The 19,939-nt window shown below is 46.7% G+C and overlaps 1 protein-coding gene across 1 annotated transcript; it reads right to left on the reverse strand.

Moving 5' to 3' along the window:
- Window positions 1-8,979: 8,979 nt before the first annotated feature.
- On the reverse strand, window positions 8,980-12,233 carry LOC119381806 (uncharacterized). The gene is made up of 2 exons (XM_037649564.1): window positions 10,898-12,233; window positions 8,980-9,053 (listed from the first exon to the last, which is right to left on the reverse strand). Exons 1-2 carry the CDS (start codon window positions 12,231-12,233, stop codon window positions 8,980-8,982), a joined length of 1,410 nt encoding a protein of 469 aa, XP_037505492.1.
- Between the last annotated feature and the right edge of the window lie 7,706 nt (window positions 12,234-19,939).

Here is a 19,939-nt window from a genome sequence, read left to right on the forward strand (position 1 = left end):
TGCGATGGTGCGCCGCTGTTTTCCCGCCGTTTCCGAGAGATGGCGTGGCTACGCCGCGCGGATTCTCTTAGGAACACGTAGAGAGTTCATCGTTACTTCGAAAAAAAAAATTTCACGCGCGTAGACGTTCTTTCACGCCACCGGGCTGTTGATACGATTGTGCGCATTCGCAGTGACTTTGCCTGCAGTGACTAAAAGTATTAGAGCAGTGTGTGTGTGTGTGTGTGTGTGTGTGTGTGTGTGTGTGTGTGTGTGTGTGTGTGTGTGTGTGTGTGTGTGTGTGTGTGTGTGTGTGTGTGTGTGTGTGTGTGTGTGCGTGCGTGCGTGTGTGTGTGTGTGTGTGTGTGTGCAGTGAGTGAACTCAACGCGTACGGACAAAGAGAGAAAGGCTCCGTGCAGACGTAACTCTGCCGCCAATGAAGGCTCCCCTAGCGGCAACAAGCGCAGACTTGACGGGATACTCTCACCCGCTCGCCCTGCTCGCTCAACGGTTCCGCGATGACGGCGCGCGGCCTTCTCGCGGGCTATTCGTTTTGTGTTGGTTATGCCAAACTCTAAGAATAATTGCTGCGTTGTTGGGTGCAGTAACACCCACAGAAATTCTCCAGGTACGCGATTTTACTGGTTTCCTATCAGAGACCATACGCAATCTGCACGTTTGCCTAGCAATGTCAATTACCCTGTGCGCCTTAGAGATACAAAAAGGAAAAAAAAAATGTGCCGACCTAAATAAGTGCACTAAATGTACATCGCAGAGCAGACTCATTGCCAAGACGAAGTGTCAAAAGGTATTACTTCACACCTTTGTCGCAGTAATTATGCAGAAACGCTCATTTGCCGAAGCATTTCTGTTTAATAACATGCGTGCTGACAGTTCGGCCACTTCCTGGTGTGGCACTTCGACATACTGCTTGCATATACTCAGCAGCTTGCCTGAGAGCCTACATAAAAACGAGCAAATAATCCGTTTCAAAACAAACAAGCACAGCGTTTGAATAGAGGCAGGAAGGAGCATGAGGTGGGACTGCGATGCCGCGTCGCTGGCCTCTGCCCGGAGCACGTCAGACAAAGTGCACTCAGTGCTGCCGAAAAACCTCAGCACGTGCTCGACGTCGGTGCTGTTTGCCGTAACTGCAGAGGCAGAAGTTCCTCCAGATTATTTGTAATGAAGCTGACGAAAGGAGAGAAGAAAAAAAAAACTCGCTCACTTTTTTTTCTTTTTTTGTGATTGTCACAGTTGAGTGTTTCGGGTAGACGTTTTTAATTAAAGGAAAGCCCCATTATCGCGGTTTGCTTGTCCTCGATGCGCAAGTAATTTTATTCAGGCACAATGGAACTGCCGCGGCGGTTTGATACTTTCCTGCGACTCCGGCACGGCACTCCCAGTTGGCCGCACGGATGTCCCTGCTTTAAGTGATAAGAAAACATTACATGACCTGTAACTAAGAAAAAGAAAACTTAAGCGACATACCTCGATTTTCAAGGATCTTCCCGGCGCGTTCATTCGCATCTGTGGTGCGCACTTCCCCGTGACTGACGATCCGCCGTGCAACGTCTCTTCCACGAAGCCGTGAACATGCCTCGCCAGCCTCGCTTCGATCGAGAAGCTATCTGCCCTTATTTAGATTAGCTCCTCGGAAGAAACCATCTATAGCACGTAGCTCTCTGAACCCAAATGTAATAATAATTGACACGCTTTGCAGTGCCATGGCTAGCTAACAGCCGCTGTGACGACCGCTCGGCTGCACTGGTTGAAGTCGGCGCAGTGAATGCAATGCAATCGCCGGTGTTGTCGTCTCTTTCAAGCAGCCGCCAAGTCTGCTGCCACGTTAGCCTGAGGGTGACAAGCTGTGATCGTTTAGTGAACGAAGCGGCGTGCAGTTTCGCTCAACGAGCCTGTAGCCTCCGTGTCGTCTTCCCCTCCTCATGCATTTTATGCTGCCGCGTTCGCCTGAGGGTGCACGAGGTCTGGCGAAAAGAAGCATACCCTCTAACATCAAGGGTCTGTGGCAGCTGCTAACAATTTAACGTCTTTTGAAAGCGAACGGAAACGAAAACGCGTCGAGCGAAGCAGCAGAACACGGCGCAGAGGCTTGCTGTCGCTTGCGTCGTCTGCTCCCATATCCCGTCAAGTTTGCTGCCGTGGCCGCTGTGGCGCTGGAGGCCGCGCGCGACTGTGGCGGCTCCTAACGTATGCACGGTGCCACAGTGCACCAGCGCACAATACTCGCTCGTTCTTTGGCCTTTACCTTTACTATAGGTATGTCGTGTGTGTGTGTGTGTGTGTGTGTGTGTGTGTGTGTGTGTGTGTGTGTGTGTGTGTGTGTGTGTGTGTGTGGTGTGTGTGTGTGTGTGTGTGTGTGTGTGTGTGTGTGTGTGTGTGTGTGTGTGTGTGTGTGTGTGTGTGTGTGTGTGTGTGTGTGTGTGTGGGTGGGTGTGCTTGCGCGGTGACGTTAGAGGTGAACTTACTCAGAGTTACTTCGTGCGTACGGATATCACTATCGCGTTCAATTCTTAAAGGCGAAGCTTAAGACCCCCCCCTCCCCCCATTTTTTTCGGATAGATCGAGCACAGGAACAAGGTCTTTTCTGGGTCCTTCCTCGTCTTCGTCTGGCAAATATTTGCTGTTGATCTTGCCCACTATCTGATATTTATGGTCCAGTTGAAGCTACCAAAACGCTTTGTTTTTGTGCTTTACATGAGGACATTTCTTGAGTAATACAACATAGAGTAGTAATAACAGTTGTCATAATTCATCAAGCAGAGTTTGTTGGGGAAATTTTTTTTATATAGGCACATGCGACTAAGATTCGCAGGATATAATTCAGGCCTTATTAAAGGGACACAACTAGGAAAATAAAAATTCGGGTACTTTTAGAGGTTATTAGCGCCAAACGTCTGAAACGTCAGTACTATCGGGAGCAGCATATCAGTGATCGAGATGTTGAAGTAAATTTAGGTTATAAGATATGACACAAGTGGGACATTCTAGTAATAAACCACGCATTATAAAAAGATCATAGCAGGTGTTTGTAACACAGTATAAAATGTTATCTATACGTTTATATTCGGTTCTTGGAGAAAAAAAATGACGTTAGTCCAGTGGGTGCGCTAATTCGAGTCACATATATGGCTTCCTCTGGGAAAAATACAGACACCTCAGGGGCCATGAGCCGTGAGTGCCGGATTCAACAACGGAAGCCGGATACTTGTCACGGATTTTATGTTTAGGATACAACCTGTGGCAGGAAGCGGCCGACGCCGATGGTCGAGAAGTTTCATCACCGGCGCACTCTAACTTCACCAGTTTCGTTAATATGTGGCGTTTCGCTGGCTTTGCCGTCGGCTCGCTTTCTGGGCGCGCTTTTATGTTTTAGGCGTGTTTTAGGCAAGAAATTTTAGCGCTGTCTGTCTGTCAGTAAAGGGCACTGATAACGCATGCGATGTCGTTCTGTACCACTAGGGAGCAGATGGTTCAGGTTGCGCCACATGTATGCGGCATCTTGGAACGTGACTTTCTTTTGAATTTATCATTTTTTTGGCGCGATACTACCAATGCAAAATTCTGAAATGTAATTGAAAAAATTCACAGTGCGTTAATGTTCGCCTTCATTGTCTCTTACACAATTATACATGAACGTAGTATTCGTAGTGCATTAACGAGCTCATTGAGTAGGAGCCCTAGCGCTAAGCACAAGTTGTTGCTTGTTTTTATCACGACTCATTTATATGAATGAGAAATAACTTCCTGTGTCATAACGTCAGCGCATGGCTTATATAGAAGACTTAGAAACTTTTTTATAATGGCCTGCCGAAATAGAAGAGTAAGGAACACTGAGAATATTCTTGGAATTTCAGAAATGGTTTGTAGCATCACTGTGTAACCGCCGGCAAAGAATGGCGTACTTGCCTGAAGTTCTAGCTGTGACAATCAGCATCAGTATGACACCTGCTGATAAATAGTTTTCTGCCATTTCTGCAAAAAATAAAAACAGCAAGAAAATATTAGTATGATCGAGTTAGAAGGAATAAACTGAGCAACCACTATACTCTATGTATGGAGCGCAACCAGAAAAACGATTTAGTAAAGGTCCATGAACAGCGACGTACAGGAAAGAAATGGCTGAAATGCTTCAGTTTAGTAAGCAACAACAACAACAAAAAATGAACGGAATCACACAAAGATGCATGCTTATCTTTATTTACAGTGAGCTAACTAGAGGATCCATTATAGCTTAGAGCTGTGGAATGCCGTGTCGATGGAAGGGCGCATCCCAACATAAAACCTATAACGACGGTTTATTAGCGTAGTAGCAGCAGCGGGGCGAGCATGCCAACGCTGCGCTCGAATGGTTAGCGAAGGAATGATAACTTCCGAGCTTTGCACCTTTGGTTTATATCCACCGTCGGTGACGTAAGCTTCCGGTGACGCTGCGGTGGCGCTGTCACTTAAAGGAACCGTGGTGCAGCATGCAGTCGTGTCACGCCGGGCTACCTAGTGACGAGGCCGAGACTGCGCCGGTTTGTGCGCAGTGTGTCGCCACAGAGCGCACTCTGACACACGGATGTAGAAGAGACACACGAAGACACGTCCGTGTGTCAGAAGGCGCTGTAAGCTATAATGGATCTTCACCAACTAGCCCGGACAAAAACATTGCTAACAAGAGGAACCCAATCCTGCAGCTTACATTTCGATAATCGCAATTGTAGTTCTCAAGGCGAATAAAGCTATGACGAAAAGAAATATTCATGTCCGGTCATTATCTCAGGTTAAAGTTTTCAGTCATGCCTTGTACGCTCCACGTTGTTTTATCCTCTTAGAGGTCTCCATGCTGCTTTGGAGGCCAATGTATGGTGAAAGTTGCATTAGGGAAACTTGACCAGTATAAACAGAAAGAATCGGTACGAGAAGTAGTCCTTCCCCAAACGTACTTTTGAAAATGAACTCGCCAAATAATCAAATATATTTACGGAATGGTCAGTGGCACGCAGCAGTGAAGCGATTAAAAGGTATTGTGTTTCTTTACGAGCGTCAGCGGATGGTATATTTCACATCATCTGCCTACGCTCCTCAGCTAAACTAGCACTGCTTGTTTTAACAAGAAGAACAGTAGAGTTGCTGCAGTCTTCATTTCGAGTGAAATACACTATTTTACATTGCAAAGCACATTTACCCCCAAAAATATGTCTTTTACGAAAAGGTAAAACATCTGCAAATCATCTTATTAAAAAACAAACCATTTGGAGTGATTTTGAATTATGCGTTGTAACTGAAGATGCCCGTAAATATGATTACCGACATAACGTGTCATATGTCGCCTTATTCCGCAGAACCAGGCGAATAACGAATGAGGCATCGCGTCTCTCAGGTGATTCATAACTAATACTGTCAAAAGATGAGATAAATAAATGCACTTCAACATACTCAGTTCTCAGGAAACTTCTTTTTCGAATAGCTTGCAGTTTCTCGCACAGTGCACAGCCACTTGGGAGATGTCTAGGATGCATTTGACAATTGGTACCGGTGTATTATGAGTGCAGGAGATAAGTGCACATGGAAACACTATGCAGACGTCACGACCCAAAGAGTGGAGCCAGTAGAAAATTGATTGAGCCACAGGGAGATTCAACATATCGGCCACATACGGGCACAGATGAAGCATGATATAAGCAAGAATATTTTGCCCTGAATTCACCTGAAAGACACACTCCCTCTGACAAAGATGGCGTGACTCCTTGCCACCGAGTCAACCTAAATTGAGTAGAGTGAACACGACGTACAAGCGGTAATATTAGATGGAGCTTGCCCCGTTGCACTCGTTTGCAAAATGAATTGGCAACTCGGCCCAGCGTACAAAACCAAATCCCACTTCATTATTAGGGGGTTGGAGAAACCCCAAATACTTCGCAGGACGCCGATTTACACAGTACGTGGGACTTTCCTGAGCATTTTTGAACTATACTGTAGAAAAAGGGGTGAAAGAAGGCAAATTTCAATGCAAAACGACAAAATGCGCAGTTTGTGCATTATTGAGATATTGGAACGCTTGACCGTCTAACGGTAATAGCAGAAATAAATAGCATTTATTTACTTTATTTATTTATCGACAGATACTGCAGCCAATAATCGGGCTGTCGCTCGAGTGGAGGAATACAATGTTAGGCATGTACAAAGAAAAATAGAAAATAAATACCCGAACTTATCAGAACTGGCTTATAGCGAGCAATCAAAAGCAACTACGAATTTCTTCTGGCTAAAGCAACGGGTCCTAACAGGTGGATCATTCCAGAGTTCAATAGTCCTTGAAAAAAGAAACTGTATATGACGTGCGCAGCGTGAGTGAAGAAGACTGATGTTTCACAAGGATCGAAGGTGGGCCTGTTGGTAATTCATATTTGTTCAAAAAGCTGAGACACGGACGACGGGATGACGGACGAGGTAGTGCTCGTGTTGCGTGGTTTTACCTTCTCCTTTCCCACGCTCTAGAGTTCTTTGAACCGATAAGTTTAGCTGATTGCTGTTTCTCATAGTATCGGCTATTCTCATAACATCGTTGGTAAATAAAGCTGCTAGTTTTGAATAGTTTCGATGTGGGACACATCGCATTATTTGTCTTTCCATTCAGGATACCATCAGCGAGTTATCTGGCGTATATGTTGTAAAATGTACGCTACTGTTCATGCTTTACACATAGGTGTTAACACTCACGTCACAGGTTTTTGTAGGCACCCGCTATTTGGAGAAAGTCCTCGCGCATTACACTCCTCACTAAGAGGAGAGAAGCTAGCAGCAGCGCGCTTTTGCAGACGAAATAACAATGCGTGTAATATATCATTTCATTTACTGTGTTCCTTTAAAAGTAGTTGAATTACTTCTTTTGTTCAGATAAAGCTGGTCTATTGGAAAAGGAGAGCGAGATATGACATCCAATCGGCCGACGCACGTACTACAATGTCACTACGAGCCAAGACAGAAGGTAATTTTTCCTTGCAAGTCAAGACTTATACAGGTACATATGGGCGGAGTGGGCAAGTGTAGATTAGGCGATGCCACTTACGTGCCTGCATTGGACGAAAATTTAGCATGAATTCTGCTGAAGATGTGAAAGGTGTTCGCTAACAAAGATGTTCGAGACAGCCCGGGGTTTCGAGGAACAATTCAATGCCTCCTCTGGCATTGAATTGCCAGTGGAGGCATTGAACAGGCGACAAGACAAACACCCTAACACGCGCACATGAACAAAATTGAACAAACTATAAAACACCGGTGTATGAAAGCCGACGTAGTTGTCATTTCGCACATTTGGTTCAGGAGAACATCCATAAGATTAAAAGAAAGGCAATTTTTATTCTGTTGCCACATGACTTCAGCTTGAATATAGAACGGGCGTTTGTTCTTTCAAGTTCAAGTTCAAGTTTATTGTTTCTCAAGGTTTTACACAACAGAAGAAAGTACACAGAAAGAGGTTCCACAGTTAAAAAACTGCCGCGGGACCTCTTGTTATTAATTACAGAACAAAACTAAATATGCGTCGGTTTAAAACAGAAATATATACTAAAGTTCCGTAATACTTCAAATGATAAAGAAGCATGTGGTAACCCAACATTTCATTGCATAACACGAACGATAAAAAATACACTGAAACGATAGAGTTTACAAAGAAATAATGAAAAACAGATCAAAATATTAACAAAAGATACAGAATCGGTAGCGTTTACAAAGATACTATGTAAGCTTTTAATGATCGTTGGTATGATGACTGTGTGAACTGGTAGATCATTCCATAGTTTGACGCTTGCAAAACCAACAGTTAGTTTTCCGCAGTTGCTTCGTGACTTCGGAAGTAAAATGTTATTTTGTGAAGAGAACCTAGTATTATTTGGGTTAGCAAGACTGTTTCGACCATTGACATAAAGCAATTGTGGATTCTTAAGCATGCGATAATTGACGGTGCCGCGATATTTAACTCGGTGAAGATGGAGGTAACATGAGCGTTATAAGGAGCCCAAGTGATAATGCGAACAGCATTATTTTGGATGTGTTGCAAAGGGGCTATATGACAATGACATGTGAGGCCCCATGATGCTATACAGTAATTTACATGGCTGAAGATAAAGGCATAGTGTAATGTCAGAAGAGTGTGCTTTTGAAAGTAGTGTCTTGCTTTTAAGAGGGCTCTGACGCCGTATGCAATTTTCTTTAAGAAGTTGATGTGAATGTTGATGTTCAAAAATGAATCAAGTTGAATACCTAGAAATGAACATTCGTTAGATGCTGGTATGGGTTGGGATCCTATGTACGCCGGAACAATATTAGATCGAGGTTTACTGTGCGAACTAAAACCATATATTTTCTCTTTCGTGGGTTCATGAGCAACCTATTTTTTTTGACACCAACAGTTGATATTATATACTTCAATGTTCAATCTGTCTGTCAGTGCATTTATGTCGTTATCAGAAATTCAAACAGTGGTGTATGGACGCTATGAGGTTAACTGGCGCGGAAGAATTCAGGCAGAAGCCATCGTTGCCGTGATCGAACGTGATCTACTTCTTCTTCTTTGCCTCTACTCGCTGGCAGCGTTTATTTGTACATCATCTTTTTTTACATCCTGCCCCGCCGCGCATGTAGTGGGCATTTCCAGGTGATGCAGAGCTTGAGCGGGTCTTTTAACCACTTTTCCGTTCTGTGTTTTTATGGTGTAAGCCCGCACCAGTCCATCACGACCAGGGTGTACTTCTAATATTCGGCCTCGCGGCCAAAAGCACCGGTTCCTTTTGTCGTCTTGCAGTAGTACGACCTCGCCTACTGTTAAACTTCGGTTAGGTCCTTGCGGATACCGATGCAGAGACCGCAGTTCCAGGAGATACTCCTTTCTCCATCTTTGCCACAGATGATTCAGTAGTCTTTGACGATACTCCAGCTTTCGGATAACACCATTCCTAGTAGTCTGCGGCCAGGTTGAAGTTTCACGTGGGCTAGGATCCGGATGAGCCAGGATTGAACTCCCGGTGAGAAATTGAGCCGGGCACACCGGTGACGGTTCCCCTGCCTGCGTGTACGTGTATGTCAGAGGACGAGAATTGATAACAGCTTCGACTTCTTGAAGCAACGTCATCAGTTCCTCGCTTCCTAGACTGCTTTTCCCGAGAACTTTTCGAAGAGCTGACTTGATCGACCGGATGAGCCTTTCCCACCAGCCACCCCACCACGGGGCGTTAGGCACAAGAAACTTCCATGATAGTCGATGATTGGCGAGAAATGCAGCAAACGGGGATCCATTGATAAGCTTCCCTATGTCACGTAGCTCTTTGCTTGCCTTCTTGAACGTCAATGCGTTGTCCGAGTACACAGTAATAGGCACTCCTCTGCGAGCAAGAAACCTCCTGAAGGCAAGTACAAAACTGTCTGATGAGAGAGAATCTGCCAGTTCTAGATGTACCGCTCTTGTGGTTGCGCAGGTAAATAGCGTAATATAAACCTTGGTACATTGGGGTTCCCTCTGGTTGAGTTTCATATATAACGGGCCTGCAAAATCTATGCCGACAACTTCAAACGGGCGAGACATAGTAGCTCGGTCTTCCGGCAGTGGGGCATGTTCCACATTCATGGGCTTTGTTCGGAATCGTTTGCAAAGGTAACAATTGTTGATCAACTTTTTTGTTTCCTGGCGTGCATGAACAATCCAGAACCGCTCACGAATTACTGTCAGTGTGGCTGATACTCCACCATGCAAACTGCGGCAATGTGCTTCCATGATCACCAGTCTCGTAAATTCATGGTTCTGAGGCAAAAGCAGTGGATGTTTTTCTTGAATTGAAAGTTGCGCTCTCTGTAGGCGTCCGCGCAGATGAAGTTGTCCTTCTGTATCCAAAAATGGATGCAAGTCATGAAGAATCGACCGCCTTGAGATCGCGCGTTCGTTGGAGAGTTGCTCTATTTCTTGAGAGAAAGCTTCTCGCTGTGCTCTTATTATCCAAAACTTCTCGGCCATATTTAGCTCTTCTGCAGAAATAGGCCCCGTATGTGGTGCACGGGTGCGCCGCGTCCTTTCCAAAAATCTGTAAACCAACGCTGTGACGCGAAGAAGCCTGGTCAAGCTGCTGTACTTCTTGACGTTCATGACATCTTCAAGGGGTTCTTGCGTCTGTAGCAGTAGTTCTGTCTGTAGAGTTTCTGGTTCGTAGCTGTTTTCTTGGGCGGCAACCGAAGTGATCTCGATGGGCCAAGCGGTTTCAGGCTGAACTAACCATTCTGGGCCATTCCACCAGTTGACGCTTTCCCGAAGCACTGCCGCTGATAATCCCCGTGTCAGATAATCAGCTGGGTTCTGCTCCCCAGGACAATAACGCCATTGCCCTTTGTCGGTGCAGTCGGCTATCTCGGCCACTCTGTTTCTCACGAAGGGGCTGAGTTTATCTTGCTGTGCCCGTATCCAGCTCAGAACAATTGTCGAGTCCGACCACATTATATGTGAGAACTGAACCGTGTCCCATGACTTCCTAAGGTATATTAGTAGCATTGCTCCAACAACTGCACTCATTAGTTCCAACTTTGGCATGGTCAAGGCTTTTATGGGTGCCACGCGAGACTTAGCCACGACAATCTTCGTACCACAACTGCCATTGCGGTCCACCGTTCTAAGGTACGCGCATGCCCCATAGGCCCTTGGACTAGCATCCACGAAGATATGGACTTGCGTCATGGTGATATCTTCTTTCGGATGACTCATGACGTAGCGCGGTATCTTAATAAGGTGTAACTGAGCAACTTCAGTACACCATTCTTTCCACGCCTTCTCGATTTCCATGGGTAACTTGGAATCCCACGGTATCCGTAACAGCCATAACTTCTGAAATAAGATCTTCGCTATTATCGTGAAAGGCGAAAGAATACCGAGAGGATCGAATATTCTGGAAGCTGTTCTTAAGATGGTCCGCTTTGAGTCCTCCTTGACCGAAAGCAGGAACTGCGTGACAGACTTTGAAGAACATGCCAAGTAATCATCTTCGGTGTTCCAGTGCATCCCTAGAATCGTTGCTGAAGTACTGTCCAATCCTTCCAGGCACTCTTCGCTTTTCGAGAACACTTCCTGGAGTTGAGCGTTGTTTGTCTTCCACTTCCGAAGGTTCATCGCAGCGCCTTCCAAAATCGACTTTGCCTTCTCGTACACGTCTAAGCCTTCGTCAAAACTGTCGGCTCCTACGAGCAGGTCATCCACGTAGAAACTCTGCTTCAGCGTCCGGGCCAATGTTTTTTGCTCAAAGCTTACGTTGTCCAGGTGGTGGTGTATCGTTGCCATCAGCAGAAAATGGCTTGATGTCGACCCGAATGGCACACGTGTCATTCGCCATTCGATAATGTTGTCGTTTTCACCACGGGGCACGTTCTCGAACCATAGAAACCGAAATACATCTCGATCCGATTCCTGTATTTCTATCTGCAGGAAAGCTTTCTCGATGTCGGCGTTGATGGCTATCGGGTGGCGTCGAAAACGAAGCAACACTCGAAGCAGATCCGGCTTCAGGTTTGTACCTTTGTCCAAACAGTCGTTCAGTGACATATATCCCTTTTCATGGGACGAGGCGTCGAACACTACTCGCAGTTTCGTGGTGAGTGAGTCTTCTCGTACAACCTCGCGATGCGGCATGTAGTACACGGCATTATCAGATTGTCGCTCCGGCACCACTTCAGCATGTCCCATTTGCCAGTATTGACGTATGGTCGTGTCGTATTTCTCCATTAGGCCATCATGCTGCGAGAGTCTTCTGACGAGCTTATGGAGCCGGTTAATTGCTGTGTCCCGATTGTCGCCTAGAAGATGCTTGCGATCTTCTTTCCATGGTAGGGCCACCGAGTACCGGCCGCCTGACTTCCTAACGGTCTCCTTAAACTGTAGAATGTTCCGGTCAGCGAGACATTCGTTGGAGTCAGTAATGCCCATAGACTCGAGTCGCCAGAAAGACTGTAGAATTTCTGCAGTAGATTCCTCTTCGGTTGCATCCACACGCAAGACACTGACAAGCAGGTGAGTGCCACAGTCCAAAAGGGTCTTCTGACTGATAGGTCCTTGTACCGTCCAACCAAATATTGTCTCCATTGCCACCAGACCTGGCACGTCTGGACATCGCACAACTTCACCGGTGATTGCTTGCCACATATAGTCAGAACCTATTAGCAGACCGATTCCGGTGTCTGGTGCGTCCTTAGGCCGGTAGTCGTTCGCGAGCATCTTGCCTTTTCTCTTTAATTCTAGAATGAATGCATTGTTCGTTGATGGTAGAGTCACACCGTGACAAATGGCAGAGACAACTACAGCTTCTATGCGAAGGTCAACCTTCTTGTCTCTGCTTCGAAGGGCTATTTCAACAACGTTCCGCTTTTGTGCAGCTGAAGAGCAAGTGCTTCCGAAGGTATTCAATGCCAACCGGGTCTGTCTGACCACCTTCAGGTTAAGCTTACTGGCCACATCTTCCTTAATGAAGCTTCTTTGGCTTCCGCCATCCAGAATACCTCGAACGAATTGCCTGCTGTCGTTGTTGACCAACTGGGTGCTGAATGTCTGAAGATAGACCGCGTTGTCCCTAGGTGGTTGGCTAGTTGATGATACGTCTTCGCAGGACGAAAGAGCATTTGAAGAAATGCATACGGTGGCACTTCCTGGCGTTCCTGCGGTCGTCGAAGCCCTCCTGTAATTGGGGTCGCACATGCTGGAAGCGTGTCTTCCGCGGCAGGAACTGCAGGTAAGCTTAACGCGGCAATCCTTCGCTCGGTGGCCTTTTGACGTGCAGCGGAAGCACCGGTTGTCTTTCTGCAGCTGCTCCTTTTTGACTGCAAGAGGAATATCAGCGTTGCAGCTGCGCGTCCCGTGCTGATCAATCTCGCAGAAGAAGCACTTGAACCTTGGTATAGATGTGGTATGCAATACGGATGCCGCTGGGATGCCACCATTTCGTCGGTCCAAGCGATCCTCCAAAGCAGGTCTCTGATGTGGCAGTTCGTGCTGCTCTCTACTTTCGAGCTCCACTCGTAAGAATAATAACAGGTCATTTAGCTCGGCATCCGACGCGGCTGACGCCTCTGCTGGTGCACTCGACGAGGAGGCTTGAGCATAACGTACTTCGGTGGGCCTTGTCAAGGCGCGGTGCCGTTTTTCTCTTGTGAAAGAAAGACCGATGTCCCGCGGTAGAGCCTTCTGCAAGATATCGATGAGCATAGCTGAATACGTCAGTGTCGGCACGTTCAGGGCTCCTAGGCAGCGAATATTCAGTTGCGTGGCATCATACAATCTTCGCAAACCGCGGATGTCGTTGGCGGATGTCACCCTTGGGAGATTTCTCAGCGCCGTCACATGGTGCTGAATAATCATCGTCTTATCGCCGAATCTTTCCTTCAACATATGCACTGCGTCGGCGTAGCAAGATTCGGTCGTGGGCAAGCCCGAGATTGCTGTTGCTGCGTCACCGGATATGAAACTCTTCAGGTAGTAGAATTTAGTGGATGGCGTCAGGTCGTTGTTCAGATGAATAAGCTGTTCGAATTGCTCCCAGAAGCCTGTCCACTGTGCGATATCTCCTTTGAATGTTGGGATCTGCAGCTGCGGCAACCGGGGTGCCATAAATCTTGCGGAAGCCTCGTGCCTGAAAGTCGTTGCTGCGCTTTCACCGCTGGCAGCTTGCGCATGGCCGGCCTGTGCTCGTTCCATTTGGGAAAGTCTGCAACCTATCTCGGCGAGCATGCTGACCGCTTCATCTTGGTATTCCGCTACAGCTGTATACTCCTCTTCGATGCGTTCAGTCGGAATATACTGCTCATACTGCTGGTTAATCTGAGACAGCTCATCGTTGCTAGCGGAGAGTCGTTGCTTTACGGCTGTGAGCTTCGCGATGTCGACGCTAGCGGAGTCTATCATCCGCGTACAGAAGACATGCAGGGGAAGAGAGGCAGTTCGGAAAATTATTAATATATATGAGGCCCGAGTATGGACCCCTGTGGTCCGAGTATGGACCACTGTGGAACACCAGTGCTAATTATTTGTTTGTCAGACAGTACTCCTGAAATCCAAACCTTTTGCTGTCGATCTTGTAGGTGACTGCGCAGAAGCTCCAACGATGAACCTGTTATGCCATAAGCGCCTAGTTTAGAAAAGAGAATGCTGTGATTTAGGGAATCAAATGCTCTTGAGTAATCGATAAAAACAGGTCCCACGAATCTGCCCCGGTCAATTTCTTCTTTGATATTGTCAGTAAGTGCGATTAAAGCTAAGTCGGTGGAATATCCGCGACGAAAACCAAATTGTCTTGGGGTTAGCAGTTTATGCTTATCCAAATAATGAGAAAGGCTTTTTCCCATCAGTTTTTCAACAAATTTGCTAAAATACGACAAAACAGATCCGTAGAACTGCTGTGGCTGCGCTGCCATTTGTATCTTTCCAATATTGGACTGTAGCAAGGGGATCTTTGATGCTTATGCCGAATAATTGGGAACGTGATTATTAACGATGTTGATAGGAACATTTCTGGCTAAAAATTTCCATTTAAGATCGAGTATCAAGAAATAGTGCAAACAAAACGTTAGCGTAGCTTGGCCTTACTGGTGCCAAGCCTGAAGGAAGTGCGGTGTTGGGCAGCCTTCTTTGTTTCTCTTCGGTTTTCTCTTTCTTTCCTCTTTTCTTTCTTTTCTCTTTACCAGTTATTTCTGTCTTTCTTCTCGCTTTATTTCAATTTATGGCGATTTTTCTTTCTAATTTTTCCCTTTCTTTTACTCTCTTTCTATTTATCGCTTGGTTCCTCATTTTTTTCCATTTTTACACGTGGGTTTGCTTGCGTTACGGCAAGCGACGACAGCCCGAGCCCCTCAAGTGCTCCGTACTTGACAGACGTAAAGACTTCCCCTTGGCGCGAGCGCGCGCACAATATGCTACAGATGGCGACGCTATAGGGCTGACGCGCTGGAGTTTTGAGTACTGTGGCGGAGCCTGGTGGCGTGCGCCGAAGTTGCTTGGGTAGTCAAAAATGGACGCCGACCGGCGAGTTACGCAGTTCTCAATTGCTTTGAGCGTTTTACTTAATTTTGCGCCTAGTTTTCAGGCTCAAAAAGTGCTTAAAACGTACGCAGGAACTTGTCCGCTATGCCTGCAGAGTCTGACATGTTTGACGAGCGATCCCTGCTTCAACAAACCGTGCCGAAAGCAGGTGGTCCGGGCGACGACTCTGAGCAGCGCGCGGTCCCGAAGCGCGGTCGCCGCCGTTATTGTGGCGTGGTTAATTGCCTCGAAAGTAGGGGTAAGGATCCTAATGTGCGGTTTACTGGTTCCCCTGAAAGCCGTTCGAAGTGGAGCGACGGAACCTCTGGATACGTGCCGTCCGACGCGTGAAGTGAGTACGCGAGCAAAACATGGTTCGCAACGCAACGTGCTGATTACTTTACGTACGCGCGTGCACGCGTTTATATATGTATATATTCCCTGTGTGCAGTCCAGACGGCACGCCGTGGCTGCCGACGGCGATCACGAGGATATGCAGCCGGCATTTCGTGGGAAACGAGAAAAACGATGCCATGAGCCACCCTGCGTATGTGCCTACGATTTTTCCGGCAGCTTACAGCCGGCTGCTTCCAGCGGCCGGCTGTAGACATTGCGCGCCGTCGCTTCTCGACCGCCACCGCACGCTGACAGAATTTGACGAATTCCCTAGAAGCAAAGGTTAAAAATTACGACCGTGCATGGGGAAAAAGTGTGTTCGCGACTGAATGCAGCAGAAAACGGCACACGGCGCGAATGCGCTTATTCGGGCCGCCGACGGCTAGCCTTCGTCACTGGACCTTTCTTGATTCCGTTTCGTCGTGTAATGCAAATCATTTCGGCTTTCTTAACAGCAATCTTTTCGTTTATGCACTGTCGTTAATTGCGCGAGCATGCCTCGTAAAACTTAACTCGAGTTCAACGCCGTATGAGATTCGCTGCACTTGCGAGTTGCAGCGCGCCGAAATGGTTCCTTCAATCTCCTGCACGTCATAAACATACTTGACGCTGACGAGCTTCTTGCGTTTACGCAGATTGCTTGGCCTGAAGAACTCAGCCACGCCAGAAACTGGCCGAGATCCAAAGCGCAGCACAACCGACAGCGACGGCTCCATTGCGCATCTGAGCTTAGTGCTGCATGCGGCCGCCAGTCTGACTACTCGAAACCAAAGAACTTATCGTAGAGGGCGCTTTTTAGCACCGTTTTCGCAGCGCCGCCTGGGCAGCCAGTCAGGCCTATAAGTGGCTTTGCCAGTGTTACGCCACCCTATATGATACGACGAGAGCATACGACAGCCCGGGCCCCTAAAGGGCTCCGCACCTAAAAGTAGTGCGTGTTCCAGTTTGTACAAACTTCGGTATACGCAGACAGTGCAACATTAGAGTAGTTCCAAACAACAGCGTTCCACAGTCATTTGGGGTCACAGGGCTGGACTCTATTTAAGGCAAGATACGTGAAAGCTACAATAACTGTACTTCCTTGTGGCTATGTGCCACAAACAAGAAGGTTGTTTCACAACCCTTCTCTTTCATAACCCTCACCGCCCCACCTCCTTGCGAATTTCGGCAGCAAAAAAACCCGAAACAGTTGAACATGTATTCTTAGATTTATGGGGAGGGAACTTATTTTGGGACATTTTTTAAAGAACTTCGAAAAAAAAGTGCTCCCCATAGACAGGTATAGCAATAGGCTTTTGCCAGATCACAAGGACAGAGGCGTGCCTTTTGACACGATTATGCGTCTGAGCCTACAGATTATTTGGTTGTCGAGAATGGCCGAATATCATGCATATCTAGGCGTAAGGCCGATAGTTATTTCAGCGACTCTGTTAGTCGAGTGATTCACCTGTATATGCTGCAAGACCCGGACGGATATTGGCTGCCTAGGTTAGAAAAGTTGATGCATGTGGCTGAGGTTTGATTGCTTGTGCTGACAGCCAAGTTATATGTCTGTGTCTGATATCTCTGTTTGAAGTGAGTAAAGCAAGTTAACGGAAAAAAGGTCTACTTAATACACTTGCATATGTAGGTGCGTGGGCGGTTGGGTTCGAAACCCGGCACCACGAAAAAAACTTTTTTGTTATACAAATTTATTTATCTATAAGTTTTTGCCTTACGTGGCAGAGAAACGAACGGGCAATGCAGTCACTGAGTTGTTATAGGAATATTTTCGCATTAAAAAACATGGGCCGATCACAAAGGCCTACATTTTAACTGTCTCATGTTACTGTTTTCTGCAGAAATGAGCCAGGATGGGGAGGGGAGAGAGTTATGGAAGGGAAAATTAACAATCACCTTGTTTGTGGCACAAAGCCACAAGGAAGGACATATTTAGATGCGAAGCATCTTATAGCGGAGTTCGAACTGGTGGTGGTGGTGGTGGTGGTGTGCGGCGTGACCACCCTTACAGCGCATGCGCATTCCCTCTCCACACACCTCTTCTCCACTTCCCCTCTCCCCTTTCCTTCTCTCCACTCCCCCTCCCCCTCTCCTCTTTCTCTCTCCCCCTCTCCACTTTCTCTCTCCACTCTTCCTCTGAAACGCGGGCTAGAGATGCCGAAATTCTCTCCTGTGCAACGCCGCGATGAGCGCCAGCGCATGCGCGTCCCCTCCCCCTCTCTCTCCTGTCCTACGCTGCCCCCCTCTCGCGCGCCTGTCGATCGCGTTTCCTGCTCGCCCTGTGAGAAATAACGGCCAGGCTAGAGGGAAGACAAGACGCGCGTAGCGTTTCTCTTCGGGTTCCAGGACGCGGGGTCGGTAGCATGCCCAACGAACGCCAACGGAACGCGATCGTGCAAGTGCTCCGGCTTCGTATCGCCTCATGGTCCCTTTTAGCGGGAAATGGTGTAATTTTTGTTGTAGCTTTCACACACACACACATACACACACACACACACACACACACACACACACACACACACACGCACACGCACACACACACACACACACACACACACACACACACACACACACACACACACACACACACACACACACACACACACACACTGGCATGCTGGCAGATAATGTTAGCTATTTTTGGTTAAAGTATGGCTTGTCAGCTAGTGGCGGTCAATTTGGGCTATCTGCTGCTGTCTGCTCAAGCTTAACCTAATGATTGAGTCATCTACCGACTTTTTTTGCAGGACATATGTGTGACTGCAGTTGCTCGGCAGCAGGACCTGTGCGCTACTAAAATGAGTAACCTGCGATGTGTGTTTCAGTTTTCTTTATTCGTACTTGAGTTCACACACGCGCGTGCATATCAAGTTTGAAACACTTTGATAATTTTCAGTCTGACAGCTGTCTGTTTGTTCTTTGTAATTTTCTTTTGGTTGATAATATGTCTGAAGAGATTTGCTGAAATGACGGCTAAGATCAAGCGACGCCTTAATCTTAAGTACAGCATTGCCATACTTGAATTTACGGACAAATCAAAACGAAGAAAACGATAATGTATTGTACTGCAATTAAAGAAAAACGAAGCAAAAAAAGATGCGCTCATACCACTTTTATAAGCCATTGCCCTAGATAGAGCAGGTATTCTTTCCACCGATACAGCTGCCCGGCTGCACGTATTTCAAGCAAATGGCAACGTTCCTGGAAAGTAGCCGAAGTAAGCATATTGCTCCAGCTCGGTCAATTCTGTATTTTTGGTGGCCTCAATTGTGTGTTTCTCGGGTAACAAAGGAGTCTTTGGCAAACGAAGAGCTTAGGAGAAGACGCTCGTCGTGGCGAGTATATTGTACTTTTGTGTATACGTTGCTACACTTGTGACACTTTTCCCGCTGCTAAAATGTGTAGATGTAGCACCTGTATGGACGACCCTGTACTGTTGCCAAGTTCACTGAATAACAGATTAAAACGCGGCTCTGCGAAGGCGTTACTAATAGTAGTCGCGAGTGGAGGAGGCGCTGTTTTTTTATGAGCGGAGCTCCTTATAGCATCACCTGGTCGGTCGTCGCTCCATCCGGCGTGTCCCCGCCGTCGCGTCTCCCGTATCATTCAATAGATGGCGCTGTCCCATAGAGATGCATGCAAACTGCAGTTGGCTGACGATATACTAGATGGCGCTGTCCCATAGATAGAAAAAAAAAATAAAGAATAAAATAAAGGAAAAAATAAAAAAATAAAATAATAAAAAAATAAAAAGAAGGAAAAAAGGAAACATAGTCAAAGCGGCGTATCGCTTTGATTACTGCTGGGCGAAACCACTGAACATTTCACGGTGTAACCATGATTGCTTCAGGAGCTTCGCCCAAGCTCTTCATCATTCACCCGTGGATATGCTGTAATTTTTTCTTGAAAGCACGCAATGACAATCTTGAAAATACCTCTTAGTTGATACGCAGCGGGTGTTATTTTGTTCTCGCTGGCATGTTGGGCAGTTGTTGCTGCTTCAGGCATTTTCACACAATTATCACTGCCTTCAGCCGGATAGCTTATGCATACCATGTTCAAGCTGTTTGATCATTCTCAGCGGCTGTCAATGTAGTAGTGGTAGCCAAAAGGTATGTTTGCCGTAGTTCACCGGGTCGTTTAATTGTATTAGGACTATGCAATCAATGTAGTTTTGTGTCAAAATCAGCAGGCTCACTAATGACATAATAACAAGGCATAATAACAAGAGAACAAAAATAATTGCAGGAACCGAGAGAATGCACTGCTTTCGAAAGACTCACAGATACACCTACAGAGTGCGTAGGCTCTCCGAATAACTTATGCAGAGTAGGTAAACACGCGATCTCTTGTCAATACTGGTCGATTAACCTAGAGACCATGTTTGTTTGACAGTGCTCGCCATACCCTTTTGCAAGAAACTGGCGTACCATCCCCGTTTTAAGTATCGTATTCGAAAGTTATATTTAGTGCAGCTGTATCGGAAATGTTTGACGACATACAAATGACAACTCTTC

The sequence above is a fragment of the Rhipicephalus sanguineus genome, chromosome 2 (genome assembly GCF_013339695.2).
Source record: "Rhipicephalus sanguineus isolate Rsan-2018 chromosome 2, BIME_Rsan_1.4, whole genome shotgun sequence".
Lineage (NCBI taxonomy): Eukaryota > Metazoa > Arthropoda > Arachnida > Ixodida > Ixodidae > Rhipicephalus > Rhipicephalus sanguineus.

Bases quoted from the DNA above. Each gene is read 5' to 3' on its own strand.
- LOC119381806 (XM_037649564.1), bottom strand. From the start codon at position 12,233: ATGCTCGCGAACGACTACCGGCCTAAGGACGCACCAGACACCGGAATC. The intron at 9,054-10,897 runs GTATTCTTTCGC...ACGTACACGCAG, and splicing joins CAGAATATTCGATCCTCTCG to GCAGGGGAACCGTCACCGGT.